The 22,183-nt window shown below is 40.6% G+C and overlaps 1 protein-coding gene and 1 long non-coding RNA gene across 5 annotated transcripts in view; one reads left to right on the top strand and one right to left on the bottom strand.

Annotated features, from left to right (window-relative positions):
• The window catches only part of LOC110535722 (ras GTPase-activating protein 1), a 57,739-nt gene extending 51,776 nt beyond the window's left edge, over positions 1-5,963 (bottom strand). For 2 of the 4 annotated variants that reach the window (XM_021620921.3, XM_090190202.1), the window contains exons 1-2: positions 5,297-5,956; positions 4,475-5,080 (exon numbers count right to left, since the gene is read on the bottom strand). In XM_021620921.3, the coding sequence (XP_021476596.3) occupies positions 4,475-5,004 (530 nt within the window). In that variant the 5' untranslated portion in view covers positions 5,005-5,080; positions 5,297-5,956. Of the gene's footprint in view, positions 1-4,474 lie in introns of all 4 variants that reach the window. The other 2 variants (XM_090190201.1, XM_021620922.3) reach the window with 2 other exon arrangements.
• LOC110535721 (uncharacterized) lies at positions 5,933-18,913 on the top strand. The gene is made up of 3 exons (XR_016484497.1): positions 5,933-7,075; positions 7,551-7,675; positions 17,879-18,913. It is a non-coding gene; the product is annotated as an uncharacterized LOC110535721 (long non-coding RNA).
• Positions 18,914-22,183: the final 3,270 nt, after the last annotated feature.

Here is a 22,183-nt window from a genome sequence, read left to right as displayed (position 1 = left end):
AGGAGCGCCGCAAAGCGGTAAGCTCACAGAACAGGACAATGCTGTTGAAGGTTGCTCGTAAAAATGGTCTGTCCTTGGTTGCAACGCTCACTACCGAGTCCCAAACTACCTCTGGAAGCAACATCAGCACAAGAACTTAGTCGGGAGCTTAATGAAATGGGTTTCCATGCCCGAGCAGACGCACACAAGCCTAAGATCACCATGCAAAATGTCAAGCGTCGGCTGGAGTGGTGTAAACCTCACCGTAACTAGAGACTCTAGAGCAGTGGAAATGCATTCCGTGGAGTGATTGATCACTCTTCACCATGTGTTAGTCCGATGGACAAATATGGATGCCAGGAGAACGCTACCTGCCCAAAAGCATAGTACCAACTGTAAAGTTTGGTGGAGGAGGAATAATGGTCGGGGCTGTTTCTTGATTTGGGCTAGGCCCCTTAGTTCCAGTAAAGGGAAATCTTAACGCTACAGCAAACAATGACTTTCTAGACAATTCTGTGCTTCCAATTTTGTGGCAACGGTTTAGGGAACGCCCTTTCCTGTTTCAGCATGACAATGCCCCTCTGCATAAAGCGAGGTCCATACAGATATGGTTTGTTGATATTGGTATGGAATAACTTCACTGGCCTGCACAGAGCTCTGACCTCAACCCCATTGAACACCTTTGGGATGAATTGGAACGCTGACTGAGAGCCAGGCCTAATCGCCCAACATCAGTACCCGACCTCACTTATGCTCGTGGCTGAATGGAAGCAAGTCCCCGCAGCAATGTTCCAACATCTAGTGGAAAGCTTTCCCAGGAGGCTGTTATAGCAGCAAAGGGGGAGACCAACTCCATATTAATGCCCATGATTTTGGAATGAGATGTCCAACGAGCACGTGTATACATACATTTGGTCATGTAGCATTAAATGTTTTATCAGAATAACTGTTTGAGACTTTTAAGGCATGAGCTAAAATGTATAAGGGCCTCAACTATGTGTCAACGATAAGTGATGATGGAAAATTGCTGACTGTAGCAGATCTGTAGTGCTATGCTACATTGACAACAATAAATATGAAATCAGGCAAAGAAGCCATAATGCTTAATGCAAAATAGTTTATCGGAGTCTTGATGTTGAATTGCAATGCACTTTGTTTTGTCTGACAAGACTGTGTACGTACGGTAGGGTAATTTGTAACCTTTGGCACAGCATGTCACACCAGGCACTAAGCCTGAACATGCTAGTTTACAGTGGCCAGGTCACCACAACTCAACCCACAGACCAGATAAAGAGGACTTGTGTTGCAGCAGATTCCAGTTGCGTGAAATGTCCCTATAGTTGATCAAAAAATACATTTAAAAAACAATTCTGACATCTCTCATTGTGGGGAAAAAAACAAGGGTAAAAAAAAATGTCCCATTCATTACACGTGACATTGTGTCACTGGCGCCCCTACAGAAAGGGATATAAAGGAAATTGTGGTGAAACCACTGGCGTTGTGCTAAACATTTATTTTCACTGCTTGTAAGCAGTGGATTTCCAGTTGGGCTGCTTCCAAAGCATTATTCATCACAAATGTAGAGACGAATGGGAGCTAAAAAGTTGGCCTTCCCCCTTCCTCTGCAATCTGACAGGGAGATATGTAGCTCCTAAAATAAGAGCTGATTCCACACTTCAGCCCCAGTCACTTCCATATCTCACAGCGTGAGGCCAGAAATGATAAAGCTCAGCACTTCTCTAATGAGACTGTGACAAACGCGAGTGCCACAAGCGCACACACTACAAAGAAAATATACATAGGCCTATATGATTGTGTAAGGAAACCCAATAAGTTCCATCTCCCACAATGGATAGTCCTACTGCAGCACACTGACACAAAAGCCTACAGTCGGAGGGCATAGGCTAGCCAAATACCTCAACTCCATGATGATTTCTCCATGGAGTTGAAGTGCAGAATAGCGTTTTTGAAATTACCTTGGACTTAAACATTTACATTTCTTAAACATTTACCATGTAGGCCTACCTATGTTTGTCCTCTGTTGTAGCGTGCTTTTTTGTTTGCTGAAATGTAATAAAACGTTAATGAAATTACAACCACCGACTGTTCTTATTGCTGTTGCTCTAAGATAGAAACTCAGTGTGAATATGCCAATTCAATTGCTAGAAGGAAACAGTCAGTGGTTTTAATTGATTAACGTTTTATTTAAGAAATGTGTATTTCAGCAAACAGACACGCAACAGAGAACAAACATATGTACACAGTAAGGTTTAAATAATTTACATTTGAAGTATCGACTGCATACTGACTCAAAGGAGTCTGGGGTTTATTTTTTATTTTTTTTAACTCTACATTTAAAAAAAGGAACTTCTGCGCCATCATATTTTGTACCTTTACACGATCAATGTATATTTCATGGTGGAATTATACTGTCTGTGGTAGAATTTACTTAAGGGGATAATCCACCACAAACCACTAATTCCTATGATTAACAGTGGTAAAGAGCCTTAAATAACACTAATATGTGAAAATAATTATTTGTGAAGAAATTGTTCATTTTGTCTTTATATAAAGTTGGTAGCAACATGTGAAAATCATTGCAGAAATCTGTTGCAGCTCAACTACAAAATGCAATGCTCTCTCTGGGTTGGGTGGCTAGCTAGCTACAAAACGTAGTTACACACAATAATACCAAAGTCAATATCAGCATGTGAAGTAGCTAGCTAGCGAGCTGTAAAATCGCATAACAAACTGGACTATCCATTTAGGCGTCTATCTCACAGAGTTCAACTGCAGTTCGCCTCTGCCCAGTGCAGAATACGCAGCTAATGCAACAATGGCCCTTCCCCAGGTTACCCACAGGGTGCTGTGCGATATGGTACTTGAAGGAGAAACCGTTTAGACACCGTTTAGATTGAGCACATCTAAGCGAAATATATACTTTGTCAAGATTATATAGACCGATGGATGTTTTTAGACAAGTATGCCCATACCCTCTATTGGATGATTTGGCAATCTGTAGTGCAGGTAATTGTTTTAAAAGCGTTATGAAATGTGATAGTGTGTTATCCCCTATCTCCAGTGATGAGAACCATGTAGCTATGACGCGTTCCTACACAATTTCCTGATTTCACAAATGGACCACTTAGAAGTGAAATCATAGGGATTGAACCTAGGCGTAAAAAAAAAATTGAATGATTTTTTATCTGGCTGTGGATTATCCCTTTAACTCAGTGAAACTTGATGTGCAGCAGATTAATTCATGTAGAAATTAACTAATCAAATTTCCTTCTGTCAAATGTATATATTTTTTAACTAAGTTAAATAAACAACCACATGTAAAAAGTTGAAAGTTTATGTAACTTTCACTGTCATTGTAGTTAAACTGGCCTGTTGGTTTGTTCCCTGCACTACACTGTTTACTGCTGGCTTAGGAGTTGGTAGAGAAGCTCAGAGAAGAGAAAGAAGCAGATGGGTGTACAAAGCTCCCTTCACTATACCAGTTATTTGGAAATAAAACTTTTGAATGTAAAGGGAATTTTTCATTTAGTTAGGACAAACAACTCAGTGCTAAAACTGACAACATTAATTTGGGAGGTACTGGTTCTAATTGAGTTGAAACATGAATACATTTTATCAATCGGACAATAATTTAAAATTATTATTTCTCAATTATTTCTCAACAGCATTTTAAAATGTAGATCTGTATTCATTATTTTTTTACAATAAATGATCTGTTTCCAGTAGTTGCAAACTATTGTCCTAAAATGTTATTGTCGATCCAAATATAATTGTGTGTGTAGTCTGAGCCCAACTCTGGATGAAATCATTGTGGAGTTCTTGGCTAGGCATGGGCTAGCCTTATTCAGGAGGGGGACATGTGAGATTAATTATTTCATGAGAACACCAATTAGAAAATCAGTCAATAAAAAAATTAAAAAGATGGCCACATGATTCTGTGGATTAAAAGAAGATCCTAATCGGTGCTCAGAATGATGAAGCAAAAATATTTTTGACAGGTGCTAGATTGGTTTCACATCTGCTACACCTGCCACAGGCTGACCAAATAACTTTAGTGTGGCCTTGAAAGAAACGCATTACAATTATTCCGGGAATGATATTGCATTCATAATTGTAAGCAAGTGAACGAACTGGTTTAGTTGGGAAAATAAGGCAACCAGTATGCAAATATTTCTCTACATTGAGAGATTCATGGAAATTGTTCTCGGGTATATACATTATTCATTACTTCGCTAGATTTGTGATTAACAACAACCTAGGTTAATGGAACACCCTGACATCTACCCCTTTAATTTGACTTGCTGCCATTAGCGACATCAGCTGCAACAAGTATAATAGAAACTTGAGCACTGGTGATGGCCGCAGCAGGAAGGAAATATACCCGGGTCGTTTAAACATACTATTTTGGTTTTCAAACTAAGTGTCAATGAACAATACACATAACAATTTGAGTGTATATAAAACAAATACTTACTGGTTCGTGGGCGGCGCTGAGAGGGGGAAGACCACCTCCTCTTCCTCGTATTCAGGTCCATCCTGCATGTCGCTTTCATCCACAGTTCCGAGTCCTCCGTAGCCTGGGGGCGGTGGGGGAGGTGGTGGCAGAGGGGGGAAGACACTTGACCCGTCGGGACCCACCGAGGTGGGTGACATCCGGATGCCGGGTCCCTCCGAGGTGGGGGAGTAGCACACACTGCCAATGGTCCCTGAACTTGTTCCTATAATAATTGCATGTCCGCCACTCCCTGTAGCGGACAAGGCAGGTCCGGCAGTATCTCCTCCAGACACGGGGTAAATCATACTTATATCAGGGGGGGAGTCTGGGGAGGTGTTCAACGGGTGGCGGAGGTTTGTTGCAGCTCCCTGGCCCAAATCAGTGACCCGCAGTCTGGTCGGGTTGGGATAAAACGGAAAATGGGCCGTCTCTGGGCCTCCACCGCTCGCCACCCCTTTCCCTGCCGAGACAGAGCCCGTATCCTCGCTACTGACCTCCGCAGCCATCATTTTCGGAAAATACGTAGAGGGGAATAAGTCGAGAAGGGAACCTGCCCTTCCCCTCTAGTCTTGCAGCACCCCCTCACTGTTTGGGTTGGTAAAAACAACACCAAAAGTTTATTGGAAAACAACACATTAACGGTAGCCAGCTAGCGCTAGCTAGTGGTTAGCTAATAACGCAAACTCGTAAGCTAAACTCTAGCCAAAGCTAGTTAGCTACAGTAGCTAGCTATGAAGACACGAGTTTTCATGAGTTTAAAGTTCTACTATAATTGCGGTTTTGAAAATAACGTTTAAATACCTGAAGGGAGAGGCAGATGACGTATTTAATTCCTTTTTTTCCCTAGTCCTGCCTGCTCCCTCGGCAGCCACCAGTCTACTTGTCGGTAAGTATTATTTTATTGTCACTGCCTGTGTGTGCAATCCTGTATTGTGCTGTTGTTGTTTTGCTCCTACGGAGTTCCCAAATGTCTTAGGTTGCCACCACAAACGGCCCCTTCTGTCGCCTGAACCTCTGGTGGACTTAGTTTAGCCGATGTAGCCCACCAACTGAACAAATTACAGCACTTCGTTCTTGCGTAAATTCGCGTTTCTTTCTCGATTACGGGGCTGGAGGCTTGCTGCTGCCGCCGCTATTCGCTCCCTCCCTCTCCCCACTCTGCTCGCGCAGGCCCAGCCAAGAGAGTACCGAGTAATTGCACGACGCGAGCTGCATCCATTATATCTGCTATCGGTGGTGAGGAAGTGAAAAGCAGTCTCGACACAGGATTAGACTACAATCCCTCCATTAAAAGGAGGGAAATATCATACCATTCACGCGATGAATGTGGCACGCCACATGTATGATACGCGTTACCTTTTGAATAGTAATTCAGAACCAACCACACATTGGGACCCTTTCAATGGTGATTTTAACTGAGACCGCGTGCGCATGTTCACCATAGAAGCCAAAACATTTCCCGGGATTTATTTTGTGTCAATTTCCTGGGTTTTCATATTTAGATTTAGCATGATTCTTATAAAAGCATGCTTGAATTATGAATTGGTGAGCTGTTTAGACCCTGATTGTAATAGTTTCGTAGTCTCTGAGCTAGCTAAATTAGCAAGTATTGACAAAAGAATGTTAGTTACGGCAGCTAGCTATAAAATAATTTTTTTGTAATTATTATTATTATTATTATTATTAAAGATTAACTAGCTAACGTTAGATGTAATTTCTCTGTTCCACTCTAGTCTGTTCCCACTCTGATGACTTCTCCCATCACTCGGGTGTGTTCAACAATTCCTTTCAATGTTTGTCTCAAAATAATAGGTAAAACACTGACGGGTGAAATATATAATCAGATTAGCTAGCTACTTGTCATTAGCCTTTTAATTGGGAAATCAGCAGTTTCTACATACATCTTTGGATCTATAAATGAATTATATGTACCCATTGATTCTTGAAGAATATAACTAATGCCTTATGAGCTTAGTTCAACTGTCATACCCCCACCAGAACCCCAATTATAAGATTGTTTTACTCCAATGTTTGTAAACAAAATTAATGAAAACACTGTATAGCCTCAAGCAATATCTTGGATGGTCAGTCCTAGCTTCCATTGCTCTGTCTAAGAATTTGAGAGTGGTAACATTTCTCCAGCCCTGTCAAATATAGTATATATATATATTTTTTTTAACCAACACAGAGACATGGAAGAAACTTAATTGCAGCTTTAGTGCTTTTCATTAGCTTCATATTGTAACCTGCAGTAGGCTATCTATGTGAGTGAAGTACAATGAAAAGACTGGTTCCAACTACCCTGACCAAGGGCTGTTGGTCTTGCTGGCAAAGGCTAATCCCCTGTCAGTTAGACCACATGGCCTGAAGGCTCTTATTCAAAGACTAGGAAACACTTACTTATACCCATGGTACAATTTAATATTTCTTATCTTTGTTGTTGTTGTAGGAAGACTCCTCATAATGACTAACATCAGGGGCATCCTTGTGTATTATCATGAACAGGGTATGAAAAGGAGGTCCTTAGCCCTGGTGATGGAGGCTGCTGCAGCTACAGGACTACCTGTGTCTTTAGTTAAGGTATGAAATGGAGGGAAGAGGTGGGGCGTGAGACGAAGGGAGGTGGAATTAGAGACGTGACTATAAGGTTGGTGGATTTTGAGGGGTTAGTGGCAAGAGGGGATTGGGGGGACAAATTGATTTTGGGGAGAGTGGGGAAAGAAATAGGCTGTGTTCTGATACCCTGCATCCAGAAGTGTTCACACTTTCATTTCACCCACTGCAATCAAAAGCATTGGATTGGTGCAAGCATAATGGGGAGACATTCCACCATAGCACAAAATTACTGACTGACCCCAGGCCAAGTTTTTTTTGGGGGGGGGCAATCCACTACCTAAAACACTGCTGATTAGGGAAGATCGGGCAACAGTGTAAAATCATGTTTAATTACTGTACTGTAAACAGCATTTTATCAACATAGAAGTTATACAGTGTTATGCTTGAATGTTTTTAGTTGACTTACATCTAATGACAATGCTTTCCTTTGAAATTACAGAACTGGATTTGTAACTATGGGTGTTCACTTAATACCTCCTGCAACACCCGGCGCCGCAAAGCTGCTGGTTATAAGTGCAGTGTCTGCCTATAACTTGTTTTGCGCAGAGCTGCTGAAGGGGAAAGGTATGTATTCTCAGATTAATGTTTATTCCAACATAAAAATCTAGTCCTACATTCTGATGTGAAATGTTGAGAATTGCTCTATCACTTTCACTTCTCCATTCCATAATGTGTCTTCCCACAGTAGTCCTATTTTAGTCAGAAAAATAAGATATATTCCTCATTTCAAATAAGACTGTTTCCTGCTGGATGTTTTTAAAGGGGGTTTTAAGTAAGAGTTTTATTTAAACAATGGTATTAATTCATTTTAATTTGGCGGACGCCTTTCAGGACACTCAAAGACATCTTACATTAAAAGTAGGCCTACATCAAATGAAATGTGATACATAAAGTCATACAATGAAGTGTGTCAATCAACAGTGCAATATAAAATAGAAACAATCTAAAATCAAAGGACCAGACAAAATAGGACAGATAAAAAAAAAAGGAGAGAGGGGTTGGGAAGAGGATACAAACCCAATTTAGGGCAAGGGTTTGGTTTAAGGTGGTGGGTTACCCAGTTTAGGGTAAGGATTTGGTTTAAGGTGGTGGGTTACCTGGTTTAGGGCAAGGGTTTGGTTTGGTTTAAGGTGGTAGGCTACCCAGTTTAGAGTAAGGGTTTGGTTTACGGTGGTAGGGGTACCCAGTTTAGGGTAAGGGTTTGGTTTAGGGTGGTAGAGTTTGGAATAGGAGCTGAAGAACCGGGCACCCATGGTGGAATGGGGGGAGACAAGGAGACCAGCAGTGGAGGAGCGGATGGAGCGGGAGGGGGCATAGACTCGGAGAAGATCAGAGAGGTAGGTTGTGGAGGGCTTTGTAGGTGAGGAGGAGGATTTTAAAGTTAATACAGGATACCACAGGGAGCCAGGATTGGTTTGATGTGTTCAGATGATCTGGTGCTGGTGTGAATTCTGTCAGCAGTTCAGAACCAGTTGGAGTCTATTGATGAGTTTGGTGGGGATCTGGTGAGGAGAGTGTTACAGTAGTCTAGTCGGTGTCACGTTCTGACCTTAGTTCCTTTGTTTTGTCTTTGTTTTTGTATGGTCAGGGCGTGAGTTGGGGTGGGCAGTCTGTTTGTTTTTCTATGTTGGTTTTTGTGTTCGGCCTAGTATGGTTCTCAATCAGAGGCAGGTGTCGTTAGTTGTCTCTGATTGAGAATCATACTTAGGTTGCCTTTTTTCCACCTGGGTTTTGTGGGTGTTTATTTTCTGTCTAGTGTGTGTTGTCACCTTACAGAACTGTTTCGGTTTCGTTGATTCACGTTTATTATTTTGTTCCAGTGTTCAGTTGTGTTTTTTGAATAAATCAATATGGACACTTACCACGCTGCGTTTTGGTCCGATCCTTACTCCTCCTCAGACGAAGAGGAGGAAATCCGTTACAGTCAGGAAGTAACGAAGGCATGGATGATGGTTTCGGTGCTGTAGTGGCGGAGGTGGAGGAATGCTGTCCGGGTGCTGGTTTTTATGTGGAAAGAGGGAACTATTCAGGAAGACACCAAGGCTTTTGACTTGTTTAGAGAGGGCCCAGGAAACCATCTTTGGTGATGCTTTGAAAGAGTGGATTTGGCGCTGATGAGCATGACCTCTGTTTGTTGCTGTTGAGTTTGAAAGGGTTCATGCTCATCCAGCTCTGGATGTTGTGAAGGCAGGGGAATGGTGGGTTTGGTGGAGAGGTAGAGCTGGGTGTCATCAGCATAGCAGTGTAAGTGAACTTTGATGTTGCATGATCTTGCCCAGGGGTACGAGGAATATGGATTCTTCTGACAATAAGCATGCATGGTTGAGGAAGATTTTTGCACATTAATTAGTGATTTACAGGAATGAGGTCCATGGTTTGAATCACAAGTGAAATGTATTCAGAAATCTATTACTTAAAACTATGTGGTTCACTACAAATCACTTGTCAATCCATAATAATTCAGCAGTTGTGAGATGGGATGCCTACAGTAAGTGGTAATGACAGTGTATCTATTCACGCAACATCAAGCTGCCCTCAAACCTATATAACTAGTACACAATAATAAATGCAGTATCAACATTGTTCTGAAACATGTTGACTAGAGTTGTGCTGTTATCTAACAACCAGTACTGCTTGACTGTAATTACATAGCAGTTACATAGCAGTAAGTACAAAGTGATGCCATGTTTCTTAATTAGTTTCCAAGTGAACAGTAAGAAAGCTTTTTTATCCAGGGTTAGGGCAGTGTGCAGTGTGGTTGAGATTGCATCGTCTGTGGACCTATTGGGGCGGTAAGCAAATTGGAGTGGGTCTAGGGTGGAGGTGATATGGTCCTTGACTAGTCTCTCAAAGCACTTCATGATGACGGAAGTGAGTGCTACGGGGCGGTAGTCGTTTAGCTCAGTTACCTTAGCTTTAAGCGACTAAGTCGCTTAAAAGTGTCTGCTTAATAATGGCGTATATTATTAGATAATATTATGTGTGGACTATAACTTTATAATATTGATATATCATGGGTCACGTGTGTTATTGTGTGTTTATAACCTACTGTATCTGGCCTGTTAATCAGTTTAATATCTGATTAAATAGTGAAAGAACATGGTATGCTCGCCTTAGCTCTGTCACGGTAGAACTGTAATTTCCGCTGAGCGGTCCCTGTATAGGGAGCGGACCACCTCCATAAAAGGTTAAAATCTATTAAATTAATTCCAGCTGTATTAAACACAATGCTGTCTTACACTGACCAAGATTAGTACAATGTACAGTATATGGTTCATGTTACAGGAGTGATGATGGCTTTTACATTAATCATATAACATTGCTATCATGCTTTATGACAGGTGTTGATCAGGTGTTACAGATAGTATGCTTTCGATATATTTATTTATATACAGCATCGTTTTTTTTAAAGAAAGAGAAACACAATATCAACATATATATATATATATATATATATATATATATATATATATATACACACACACAGTACCCAGTACATATATATATATATATATATATATATATATATATATATATATATCAACATAAATATACTGTATATACACAGTGTCTTTAGAAAGTATTCATACCACTTGAATTATTTAACATATTGTTTTGTTACGGACTAAATTTTATATGGATTATAAAATAATTTTACCCATCTACACACAATAACCCATAATGACAGTGAACAGGCTTCTTCCTTTTCACTCTGTCAATTAGGTTAGTATTGTGGAGAAACTACAATATTGTTGATCTATCCTCAGTGTTCTCCTATCGCAGCAATTAAAGTCTGTAACTGTTTTAAAGTCACCATTGGCCTCATGGTGAAATCCCTGAGCGGTGTCCTTCCTCTCCTTCAACTGAGTTAGGAAGGACAGCTGTATCTTTGTAGTGACTGGGTGTATTGACACACCATCCAAAGTGTCATTAATAACTTCACGATGCTCAAAGGAACATTCCATGTCTGCTTTTGTTTATTTTTACCCATCGACCAATAGGTGCCCTTCTTTGCGAGACATTAGAAAACCTCCCTGGTCTTTGTGGTTTTAAATTCACTGCTTGACTGAGGGACCTTACACATGATTGTATGTGTGAGGTTCAGAGATGAGGTAGTCAAATGAAAATCATGTTGAACACTATTATTTGCTTGCAAATTATTATTTGACTTGTTAAGCACATTTTTACTTCTGAAATTATTTAGGCTTGCCATAACAAAGGGTTTGCCTACTTATTGATGCACATTTCAGCTTTGATGCAACATTTCAGCTTTTCATTTTTAATTAATTTGTAAACATTTCCAAAAACAAAATTCCACTTTGACATTATGGGGTATTGTGTGTAGGTAGGCCAGTGACAAAAAAAACAAAACATTTTAAATTCAGGCTGTAACACAACAAAATGTGGAAAAAGTCTGAATACTTTCTGAAGGCACTGTAATATGCTGAATAATATATTCAAAAGTCATCTCAGTGAGTTTCTCTTTCTCTTTGACCATGCTGAGTGGATGTTTCCCGATGTGACTAATAACCATAAACATAATGTAGTCATAGGAACCGGAGAGCTGCTACAAGTACATATGTGTGTCATCCCTCTCCACCGGTGCCTTTGATCTGATAACACTGCAAACTCCCCTCTAGTTATCCTCCTAATGATCTTGCCAATACACATTAGCTCAATGTCTGTGTACCATGTGGTTTAGGTCATGCAATTAATTGCGTTGGCCTGTACAGTAGGTGGTCGGAAAACGCCCGGCCAAAGACATGACATGACTATATAAACATTGTAAACCCTGCTAACTCTGCTATCGTGGTTAAGAAACCACATTATCAGTCCTCAGTGTATGGCATGATTGTGTTCACTGCCATGATTTGTGAACCATGCTTTGCTTCAAATAAGCATCTCAGCATCATAAGCACCTCAGCATCATCTAGGCTAGCCTGCCATATTTTGTACACTCGGCTGTTTTGTTATATTACATTTAGAGTGCCAGAGAGCTGTAGAGGCACCAGGGGAGATAAAAGGTAGAGTGCGATACGTTTTGACAGGTAGAGCAGGCCAGGTGCGAGACGACGTCAAAGACCTTTTTCAGCCGCTCAGTGGGATATGATTGGCCTAGTGGCATACACTGTGCGGCAGCCAGCTGCTGAGTCGAGTGAAGTTGCACCTAGACACTGATCTATGGCTATTTTTTTGTTTTTCTCTCGAATGGTTAAGAATAGGATTTGGGCAGGTAAGCCGTTCCTTGATCTGCAACTTCTACCCCGGAGCAACAGGCTTCAGAGGTGGGAGGCAGCCTCCTGTGGTGCTACTCCCACCTCCTCCTGCTGTGCCATCGGGTGTCTGTCTGCCATTACCTCCCCACCACAATGCTGCTGCTTTGTCTGAGAGCTTCGGACACATACAGCATTAAGCATCTCTCGCTCTCTCTCTCGCTCTCTCTCTCTCTCTCTCTCTCTCTCTCTCTCTCTCTCTCTCTCTCTCTCTCTCTCTCTCTCTCTCTCTCTCACTCTCATTTCAATTTAAGGGCTTTATTGGCATAGGAAACGTGTTTACATTGCCAAAGCAAGTGAAATAGGTCATAAACAAAAGTGAAATTAACAGTAACAAATTAACAGTAAATATTACACTCACAAAATTTCCAGAAGAATAGACATTTCAAATGTCATGCTATGTCTATATCCAGTGTTGTAATGAAATATATTGATGAATCAAAAATAAAGTGGTTTGATTAATCGATTAATCCTAAAAGTTGTCATGTGTGCAAATACTTAAAGTAAAAAAGGGAAAATAAATATACATAAATGTAGGTTGTATTTACAATCCTCTCTCTCTCTCAGTTCAGTTTCCACCTCATTTGTGGGTAGTGTGCACTTAACTTGTCTTCTCTCGAGAGCCAGGTCCTTCTACGGCGTCCTCTCTCAATAGCAAGGCTATGCTCACTGAGTCTGTGTATATAGTCCAAGCTTTCCTTAATTTTGGGTCAGTATTACTCTCTGTTTATTCTTTACAATATGTTAAGAGCTTTTTAGAGCGAGAATAAAGACAACTTTCGAGTGGTAAGACATGTATAAAAGCAACAGATACCATTAATAAGAAGGGGCTAGAAGTGGTATAGGAAGACATCCTTTTCTGCAAACCACTGGAAACCAGGACAACAGGAGAGGATATTTTTAAAGTACTGGACAGGTTTTGTGACATTAAATGGACTTTGGTGGTCAAGATGTGTTGGTGTCTGTACTGATGGCGCAAAAGCCATGACAGGGAGACATTTGGTATTTGGTATTTTATTAGGTTAGGTATTTTATTAGGTTCCCATTAGCTGTTGGAAAAAGAAGCAGCTACTCTTCCTGGGGACAACACAAAACATGAAACATGACAATACAGAACATCAATAGACAAGAACAGCTCAAGGACAGAACTAGATATACATTTTTTAAAGGCATATGTAGCCTAAATATCAATGCATACACACAAACTATCTAGGTCAAATAGGGGAGAGGTGTTGTGCCGTGAGGTGTTGCTTTATCTGTTTTTTTAAACCAGGTTTTCTGTTTGAGATGGAAGAAAGTTCCATGCAATAAGGGCTCTATATAATATTGTATGGTTTCTTGAATTTGTTCTGGATTTGGGGACTGTTAAAAGACCCCTAGTGGCATGTCTGGTGGGATAAGTGTGTGTGTCAGAGCTGTGTGTAAGTTGACTCTGAAAACAATTTGGGATTTCCAACACATTGTTTCTTATCAAAAGAATAAGAGACGCAGTCAGTCTCTCCTCAACTCTTAGCAAAGAGAGACTTGCATGCATAGTATTTATATCAGCCCTCTGATTACAATGAAGAGCAAAACGTGCCGCTCTGTTCTGGGCCAGCTGCAGCTTAACTAGGTATTTCCTTGCAGCACTGGACCACACGACTGGACAATAATCAAGATCGCCGATACCGATTATTGGAGGACCAAAAATAGCCGATACCGATTACTCTGACAACTTTTATTATTTATTTGTAATAATGACAATTACAACAATACTGAATGAACACTTATTTTAACTTTTAATATAATACATCAATAAAATCAATTTAGCCTCAATTAAATAATGAAACATGTTAAATTTTGTTTAAATAATGCAAAAACAAAGTGTTGGAGAAGAAAGTAAAAGTGCAATATGTGCCATGTAAGAAAGCCAACGTTTAAGTTCTTTGCTCAGAACATGAGAACATATGAAAGCTGGTGGCTCCTTTTAACACAAGTCTTCAATATTCCCAGATAAGAAGTTTTAGGTTGTAGTCATTATAGGAATTATAAGACTATTTCTCTCTATACAATTTGTATTTCATTAACCTTTGACTATTGGATGTTCTTATAGGCACTTCAGTATTGCCAGTGTAACAGTATAGCTTCCATCTCTCTCCTCGCTGCTACCTGGGCTCGAACCAGGAACACATTGACTACAGCCACCCTCGAAGCAGCTTTACCCATGCAGAGCAAGGGGAACAACCACTCCAAGTCTCAGAGCGAGTGATGTTTGAAACGCTATTAGCGCGCTAACTAGCTGGCTAACTAGCTAGCCATTTCACATTGGTTACACCAGCCTAATCTCGGGAGTTGATAGGCTTGAAGTCATAAACAGCGCAATGCTTGAAGCATTGCGAAGAGCGGCTGGCGAAACGCACCAAAGTGCTGTTTGAATGAATGCTTACAAGCCTGCTGGTGCCTACCATCGCTCAGTCAGACTGCTCTATCAAATCATAGACTTAATTATAACATAATAACACACAGAAATACGAGCCTTAGGTCATTAATATGGTCCAATCCGGAAACTATCATTTCGAAAACAAAACCTTTATTATTTCAGTGAAATACAGAACCGTTCCGTATTTTATCTAAGGGATGGCATCCCTAAGTCTAAATATTGCTGTTACATTGCACAACCTTCAATGTTATGTTGTAATTACGTAATATTCTGCCAAATTAGTTCGCAATGAGCCAGGCGGCCCAAACTGTTGCATGTACCCTGACTCTGCGTGCAATGAATGCAAGAGAAGTGACACAATTTCACCTGGTTAATATTGCCTGCAAACCATTCTTTTAGCTAAATATGCAGGTTTAAAATATATATACTTCTGTGTATTGATTTTAAGAAAGGCATTGATGTTTATGGTTAGGTACACGTTGGAGCAACGGCAGTCCTTTTTCGCGAATGCGCAACGCATCGATTATATGCAACGCAGGACACGCTAGATAAACTAGTAATATCATCAAACGTGTAGTTATAACTAGTGATTATGATTGATTGATTGTTTTTTATAAGATAAGTCCTCTCTGATCTACCCATCCCGGATCCGGGATCGTGAATACAAATGCAAATGAAATTAAATAAATATGCTAGCTCTCAAGCTTAGCCTTTTGTTAACAACACTGTCATCTCATATTTTCAAAATATGCTTCTCAACCATAGGAAAACAATCATTTGTGTAACAGTAGCTAGCTAGTGTAGCATTTAGCGTTAGCATTAGCTTTAGCATTTAGCAGGCAACATTTTCACAAAAACCAGAAAAGCATTAAAATAAAAATAATTTACCTTTGAAGAACTTCAGATGTTTTCAATGAGGAGACTCTGTTAGATAGCAAATGTTCAGTTTTTCCTGAAAGATTATTTGTTTAGGAGAAATCGCTCCGTTTGGTGCGTCACGTTTGGCTACCAAAAAAAAACGAAAATCCAGTCATCAATACGTCAAACTCTTTTCCAAATTAACTCCATAATATCGACTGAAACATGGCAAACGTTGTTTAGAACCAATCCTCAAGGTGTTTTTCACATATCTCTTCGATGATATATCCTTCGTGGAAGTGTGCTTTCTGTTCTGAATCCCAGGAGAAAATGACCGCAACTGAAAATTACGCACCAATTTAGACAAAGGACACCGGGCGGACCCCTGGAAAATGTAGTCTCTTATGGCCAATCTTCCAATGATATGCCTACAAATACGTCACAATGCTGCAGACATCTTGAAGAAACGACAGAAAGTGCAGGCTCGTTCCTGCTGCATTCACAGCCATATAAGGAGACATTTGAAAACAGAGCTTCAGAGATTCTGCTCATTTCCTGTTTGAAGTTTCATCTTGGTTTCGCCTGTAGAATGAGTTCTGTGGCACTCGCAGATAATATCTTTGCAGTTTTGGAAACGTTAGACTGTTTTCTTTTCAAAGCTGTCAATTATATGCATAGTCGAGCATCTTTTCGTGACAAAATATTGCGCTTAAAACAGGCACGTTTTTTATCCAATAATGAAATAGCGCCCCTATAGACTTAACAGGTTAATGCTAGCTAGCAACTTACCTTGGCTTCTTACTGCATCCACGTAACAGGCAGGCTCCTCTTGAGGCAGGTGGTTAGAGCGTTGGACTAGTTAACCGTTAGGTTGCAAGATTGAATCCCTGAGCTGACAAGGTAAAAATCTGTCGATCTGCCCTTGAACAAGTCAGCTAACCCACCGTTCCTAGGCCGTCATTGAAAATAAGAATGTGTTCTTAACTGATTTTCCTTGTTAAATAAAGTTGTAAAAGAAAATTGGGGGACAAAATCGGCGTCCAAAATTACCGATTTCCGATTGTTATGAAAACTTGAAATCAGCCCTAATTAATCGCCCATTCCGACTAATCGGTCGACCTCTAGTTGATTGTGAGATTTGTATTTGATAATGTGTATGTTTTTGCTGTTTGTTCTTTGTTGTTGAGCCAAAAGGATTGGAGAAGTGGTTTATTCATACATCTCCATTTTAGATAACTCTTCATGTTGTTATTTGTTTAGTGTGTTCCAATTTTCCCAGAAGTGGTTAGATTCTATGGATTCTTCAATTACGTTGATCTGATTTCTAACGTGCTGTTCCTTTGTTTTCTGTGGTGTATTTCTTTATTGTTTTAGTGATTCACCATAGTGAAGGCGTAGGCTCAGGTTTTCTGGGTCTCTATGTTTTTGGTTGTATAGGTTTCTCAATTTCTTTCTTAGGTTTTTGCATTCTTCCTCAAACCATTTGTCATTGTTGTTCATTTTCTTATGTTGTCTGCTTAAGTTAGGTTACTGATTAAGCTTTCTACTGCCAAGTTTACACCTTCATTACTACAGAGAAACATTTTGTCCAGGAAGCTGTCTAAAAGGGTTTGAATTTTTTGCTGCCTCATTGTTTTTTGGGTAGGTTTCTACTCTACTTTGCTTCCATCTATAGCGTTTCTTAATATGATGCAGTTCCTTTGTCTTTGATACCTCATGATTGAGTATTGCTCTGTTCAAGTAGACTGTGATTTTGCTGTGATCTGATAGGGGTGTCAGTGGGCTGTCTGTGAATGTTCTGAGAGACTCTGGGTTGAGGTCAGTGACAAAGTATTTTACAGTACTACTGCCAAGAGATGAGCTATAGGTGTACCTACTATAGGAGTCTCCTTGAAGCGTACCATTGACTTTGTACAGACCTAGCGTGCGACAGAGCTGTTTTGTCATATTTGTGTCTAGGGGGGCATATTTGGGAGGGGATGCTGTCACCTCCAGGTAGGTGTTTGTCCCCTTGTATGCTGAGAGTGTCAGGTTCTTGTCCAGTTCTGGCATTTAGGTCGCCACAGACTAGTAAATGTCTCTGGGCCTGGAAATGGTTGATCTTCCCCTCTAGGATGGAGAAGCTGTCATCATTAAAGTATGGGTTCTCACTCTCTCTCTCTCCTCCCTTCCTCTGTATCCCTCTCTCTCTAATCTCTTATTCTCTGCATCCTTTAGACTTTCCTTTCTCTATATATTTCAGTCCTTCTACCGTCTCTGAATTCTCTCTTTCCCAGGGCATGGAGGGATATCAACATCTCATTCTTGATGACAGCACCACTGTACATTCCACAACTGGAGTGATTTCACATATTTTCAGGGCACAAGAATGGGATTTAAGGAGAGCCATAGAGAGAGGGAGAGAGGGAGAGGGAGCGAGAGAGAGAGAGAGAGAGAGAGAGAAAGTAAGTAAGTAAGTAAGTACTGGGTGACATCTCCTGTCTCTCCCTATCTATGTTTCCACGTGGTGGCCTGGGCTAGCCCCCTGCTGACTCACACTCGTTTGTTGATCTAATGTGACTACCATCCACTTCACCCCCCCTTTCTTCTACCCCCACTCCTCCGAAAGACCGCTTGGCCGTTCCACGAAAAGAGCGCATTTGGATATTTTAAGTAGAAATTTAAAACCCTGTTATATTAAATGAAGGGGGGGTGAAGTCCTTTAATATAGACTACATGAATAAAGGCTTGCTAAAGTGTCAAAATTCAGCATTTTGACTTCTAGGAAGATTTGAACCTACTTAATCACAACACTTCTCAGTTTCACCCTAGTAATTTTGTTGCTTTGACAAAGTAATTTCTGAAGATTAGTATGTATTTAATGTGACTAGTGATTTATTTACATCTGTCCCTCCTTTAAAGGTCAACTTGTTACTCTCCTTTTAATATGGTGAAACTATTCATTTTGAGAAAAAAAAATTCAAAAGAAACATTGAACATCTAATAGTCAAATCGTTGCGTAAAAGCAGTTCAGCTGGTTCTTCTTTTTTTGTGCCAATTTTCTGTTATTTTGTGGTGGAAAACTGAGCTGGTCGAGCATAGCACATCAACCCTGTTACCCATAGATAAGCTAGAAATGTTTAAACAGTTTCATTTGTTTTTTTGTGAAGCTTGCATTCAATTGCCACTCCCTGTTGCACATAACAAGCTTCCATTCCTCCTGTCACAAGGGGATTTATGTATGATTTAATTAAGAATAAATAGTCAACCCTGTTACAGTCAATCCTGTTACACAAATGCACAGACATCCACATACACATCAAGAATGTTGCTTGATTGGAAGACAGAGCCCCTTGTGACTAGCACTTTGGCTAGCGCTCCAGCAAGCATGGTGAGACCAGTTTGGCCTGGTTTGGTGGTGTAATCTGGGGGAGCAGGGTCTTCACCTGTCCCTCTGCCTGTGTAGCTGTATCCCGCGGGGCCTCCCAGGCTGAAGGTAATTAGATTTCCGGCAGGATGTGGCTAGTTGCTTTTACCTGGAAGGCAGACTGGGTGGAAGAGGACCAATACCCAGTGCTTAGTTTGTAGATCCTCCCGATGTGCATTTGCGTAGTGGCATAGAGCAGTAGATTAGAAGCACACATGGGGATCATTTTTAGTAGCCTAGGGTCTGGGAAAAATGTGGCCTTTTAGAAACGCATTTCATGCAATTCTAGGTGAATTTACACAACTGGAGACTTCGGCAGAATCTTTTTTAATACAGCACAAATTATCATAATGGCAGACTACTTTGACACTGACAAACTGTGATAAAATAAAAACCTTGTCTTGAATCCACCAATAGCCTAGGCCTAGGTTTGGAAACATACTGTAGGTTCCAACATGAGGAGAAAATTATAGTCCTAAAAATGTTTTCCAGTTTCACTGACTCACACAATGATGGCGCAGCTCACTTCTTAGTGATGGCCCAGGTGATGCTCTTCCCAAAAGCCTATATCTCTCTCTTGTTTAACTTTTTAATAATATTTGGAAATGTATCAAATATTTTGGTAGTCTAAAGCAGACAGATTAGAGTCTTCTCTTTTCAGGAGGAGCCATTTGCTTTCCAACCTGTGTTTTCCTGCTATTGCATTTGAAATATTGTGAAAGGCATGTTGTCTGCATGCTGTTTGTTTACTGACAGATTTGCTGCACGTTCCCAACTGCAGACTAAGTCTGGTTATTGGGCTACATCCACAGCTAGGCTATTTAAATAAACAAGATATTGATCATCTGTGGCTAAATTATAGGCAATTTCATGTATTTTTCTGAAGACTATTTTTTCATTCTATAACTTAGGAATTTTTTTTTTTTTTATCAGCGGAGCTTTTGCGCAGCTATGATTCTATAAGGAAATAAATTATGAAGTGCAACGCTGGAGAGATGAGAGTTGCAGGCCCATGTCTATCAGAGAAGAGAGAGATCATAGAACGTCAATCTCATTCTAGTTCTGTGAGAGAAACTGGCGTGCTTCTCACACAGCGACTGCCACGCGTTGGTCTCATACATAGATTCCAATATGTTGTGCAAACCATAAGCCCGGATCCTGTTCCGGCAGGATGCGGCTAAAATTAAGCACGGCCAATTCCTGCTGAGAAGTGGAGAACTCCACCCTCGGCCTCACCTATTGGTGGAGGAAAGCAGTAGTTAAAACCTGGAAGGAGTTAGGAGGAGCCACTGGGAGACCAGGGGGTATTCTGACAGACAGCCAGAGGGAGAAAGGGTTTATGAATGAGAGCAAGAGGGCAAAGTCAAATTCTGCTATGTTTCATAGTAACCGGTTTGTCGGATGAGAATACCAGGCACTGATTTGAGAATAGTGGGAGCCTGACTGAGTGCAGAGATGTTCTCATTCATATTCAACACTGAATTATCATAAGGCTTAATTCAGCAGACCTCTCAATCAAAGTCACACTTCGAAGCATCATTCTTTGTTGTTTTCCATGAATGGTCTTAATGGGAGCTACTATCAGACATAACATCCCTTGGTTCATCTAGATTGTGCATGGCAGAACTCAGTCTAGAATAGCAACATTCTAACTTCCTCCCCTCAGCTTCCTTATTCACCAGACTCTATGTGATATGTCTCTGACCCCCTCATGTCTGTTTTAAGTGCCTAGGTAAGTGGGGAACATCTGAAGGGGAATCCTCTGTACACACATTGACACTTTGTCTCCAAGCCTCTGGACCAGTGCACTTGTCCAAATTGCCTTTATTTCCCCAAATGAATGGGGGAAGAGAGACTGAGACTGAGTGACACATGAGGGTTGGCATGACTGAGGGTCGTTTGGGAGGTAACGTCTTGGTTCTTCAACATTACTATCCTGGGACCTAAAAAAATGTGTCATGTCCAATGTTAACCACCTGCTTAAAAATGTATGCTATCTGCACTTTTGATTTTAGAATGAAGTAGTGCTATGAAACATTAAGTAGGCTAGTCCTCCAGTAACAAACTCAGATAAATTAGTTTCTTAGAGTGTGCTGAAGAAGATTGTGCAAGGACAGAAAGGTGTGTTCCCAAACTCACTCTCACATCCAAAAGTACACTCCGACGCACAACTACACACAAATGCACACACACTTGCATATGCACAAGTACACACAAGTGATTCCAACATTTTAATTGGTAACGTAACTGATTTTTGTGATCATATACACAAGTACACACACACCCTAACGGCTTATGTTTCCAAAGGTCGACCCTGGTCTACATCTACGTCAAGAAGAAAACATCCTCTTTTGGGTCATAGGGAAATGCCATCTCAGCATACACTCCCGCCGCTGTACTCTCTCCATGAACACCTTCACCTGAGATGGGCCTCGCTTTGCTCACCAGGAGTGTAAACAGTTCCCTCTGCCCCTCACACATGTCAGCAGAAAAACCTGTGAGTTTGTGTGTGTGTACAGGGTGACGAGTCACTGAGTGCCTGCCTGGGGCGTGTGTGTGTGAGAAAGAAAAGTAAAGTGTATGTGACAACTGCCTTCAGAAAGTATTCACACCCCTTGATTTTTGTTGTGTTACAGCCTGAATTTAAAATGGATTACAATTAGATGTTGTGTCAATGGCCTACACACAATACCCCATAATGTGGAACTATGTTTTTAGAATTTTCTTTACTAATTATTTTTTTTTTTTAATGAAAAGCTGAAATGTCTAATAAGTATTCAACCCCTTGTAATGGCAGGCCTAAAAATGGAAAGGAGTAGACATGTGCTTAACAAGTCACATAATGAGTTGCGTATAGTCACTCTGTGTGGAATAATAGTGTTTAACATGATGTTTGAATGACTACCTCATCTGTGTTCTTTATTTTACTAGGCAAGTTAGTTAAGAACAAATACTTATTTTCAATGATGGCCTAGGAACAGTGGTTTAACTGCCTTGTTCAGGGGCAGAACAACAGATTTTTACCTTGCCAGCTCGGGGATTCGATCTTGCAACCTTCCAGTTACTAGGCCAACACTCTAACCACTAGGCTACCTGCTGCCCCGCGTACCAAAAAA

This window comes from Oncorhynchus mykiss, chromosome 11 (assembly GCF_057628025.1).
Source record: "Oncorhynchus mykiss isolate SJ-2025 chromosome 11, ASM5762802v1, whole genome shotgun sequence".
Lineage (NCBI taxonomy): Eukaryota > Metazoa > Chordata > Actinopteri > Salmoniformes > Salmonidae > Oncorhynchus > Oncorhynchus mykiss.
Note: the sequence above shows the minus strand (reverse complement) of the source record. Positions and strands in the feature narration are given on the sequence as shown.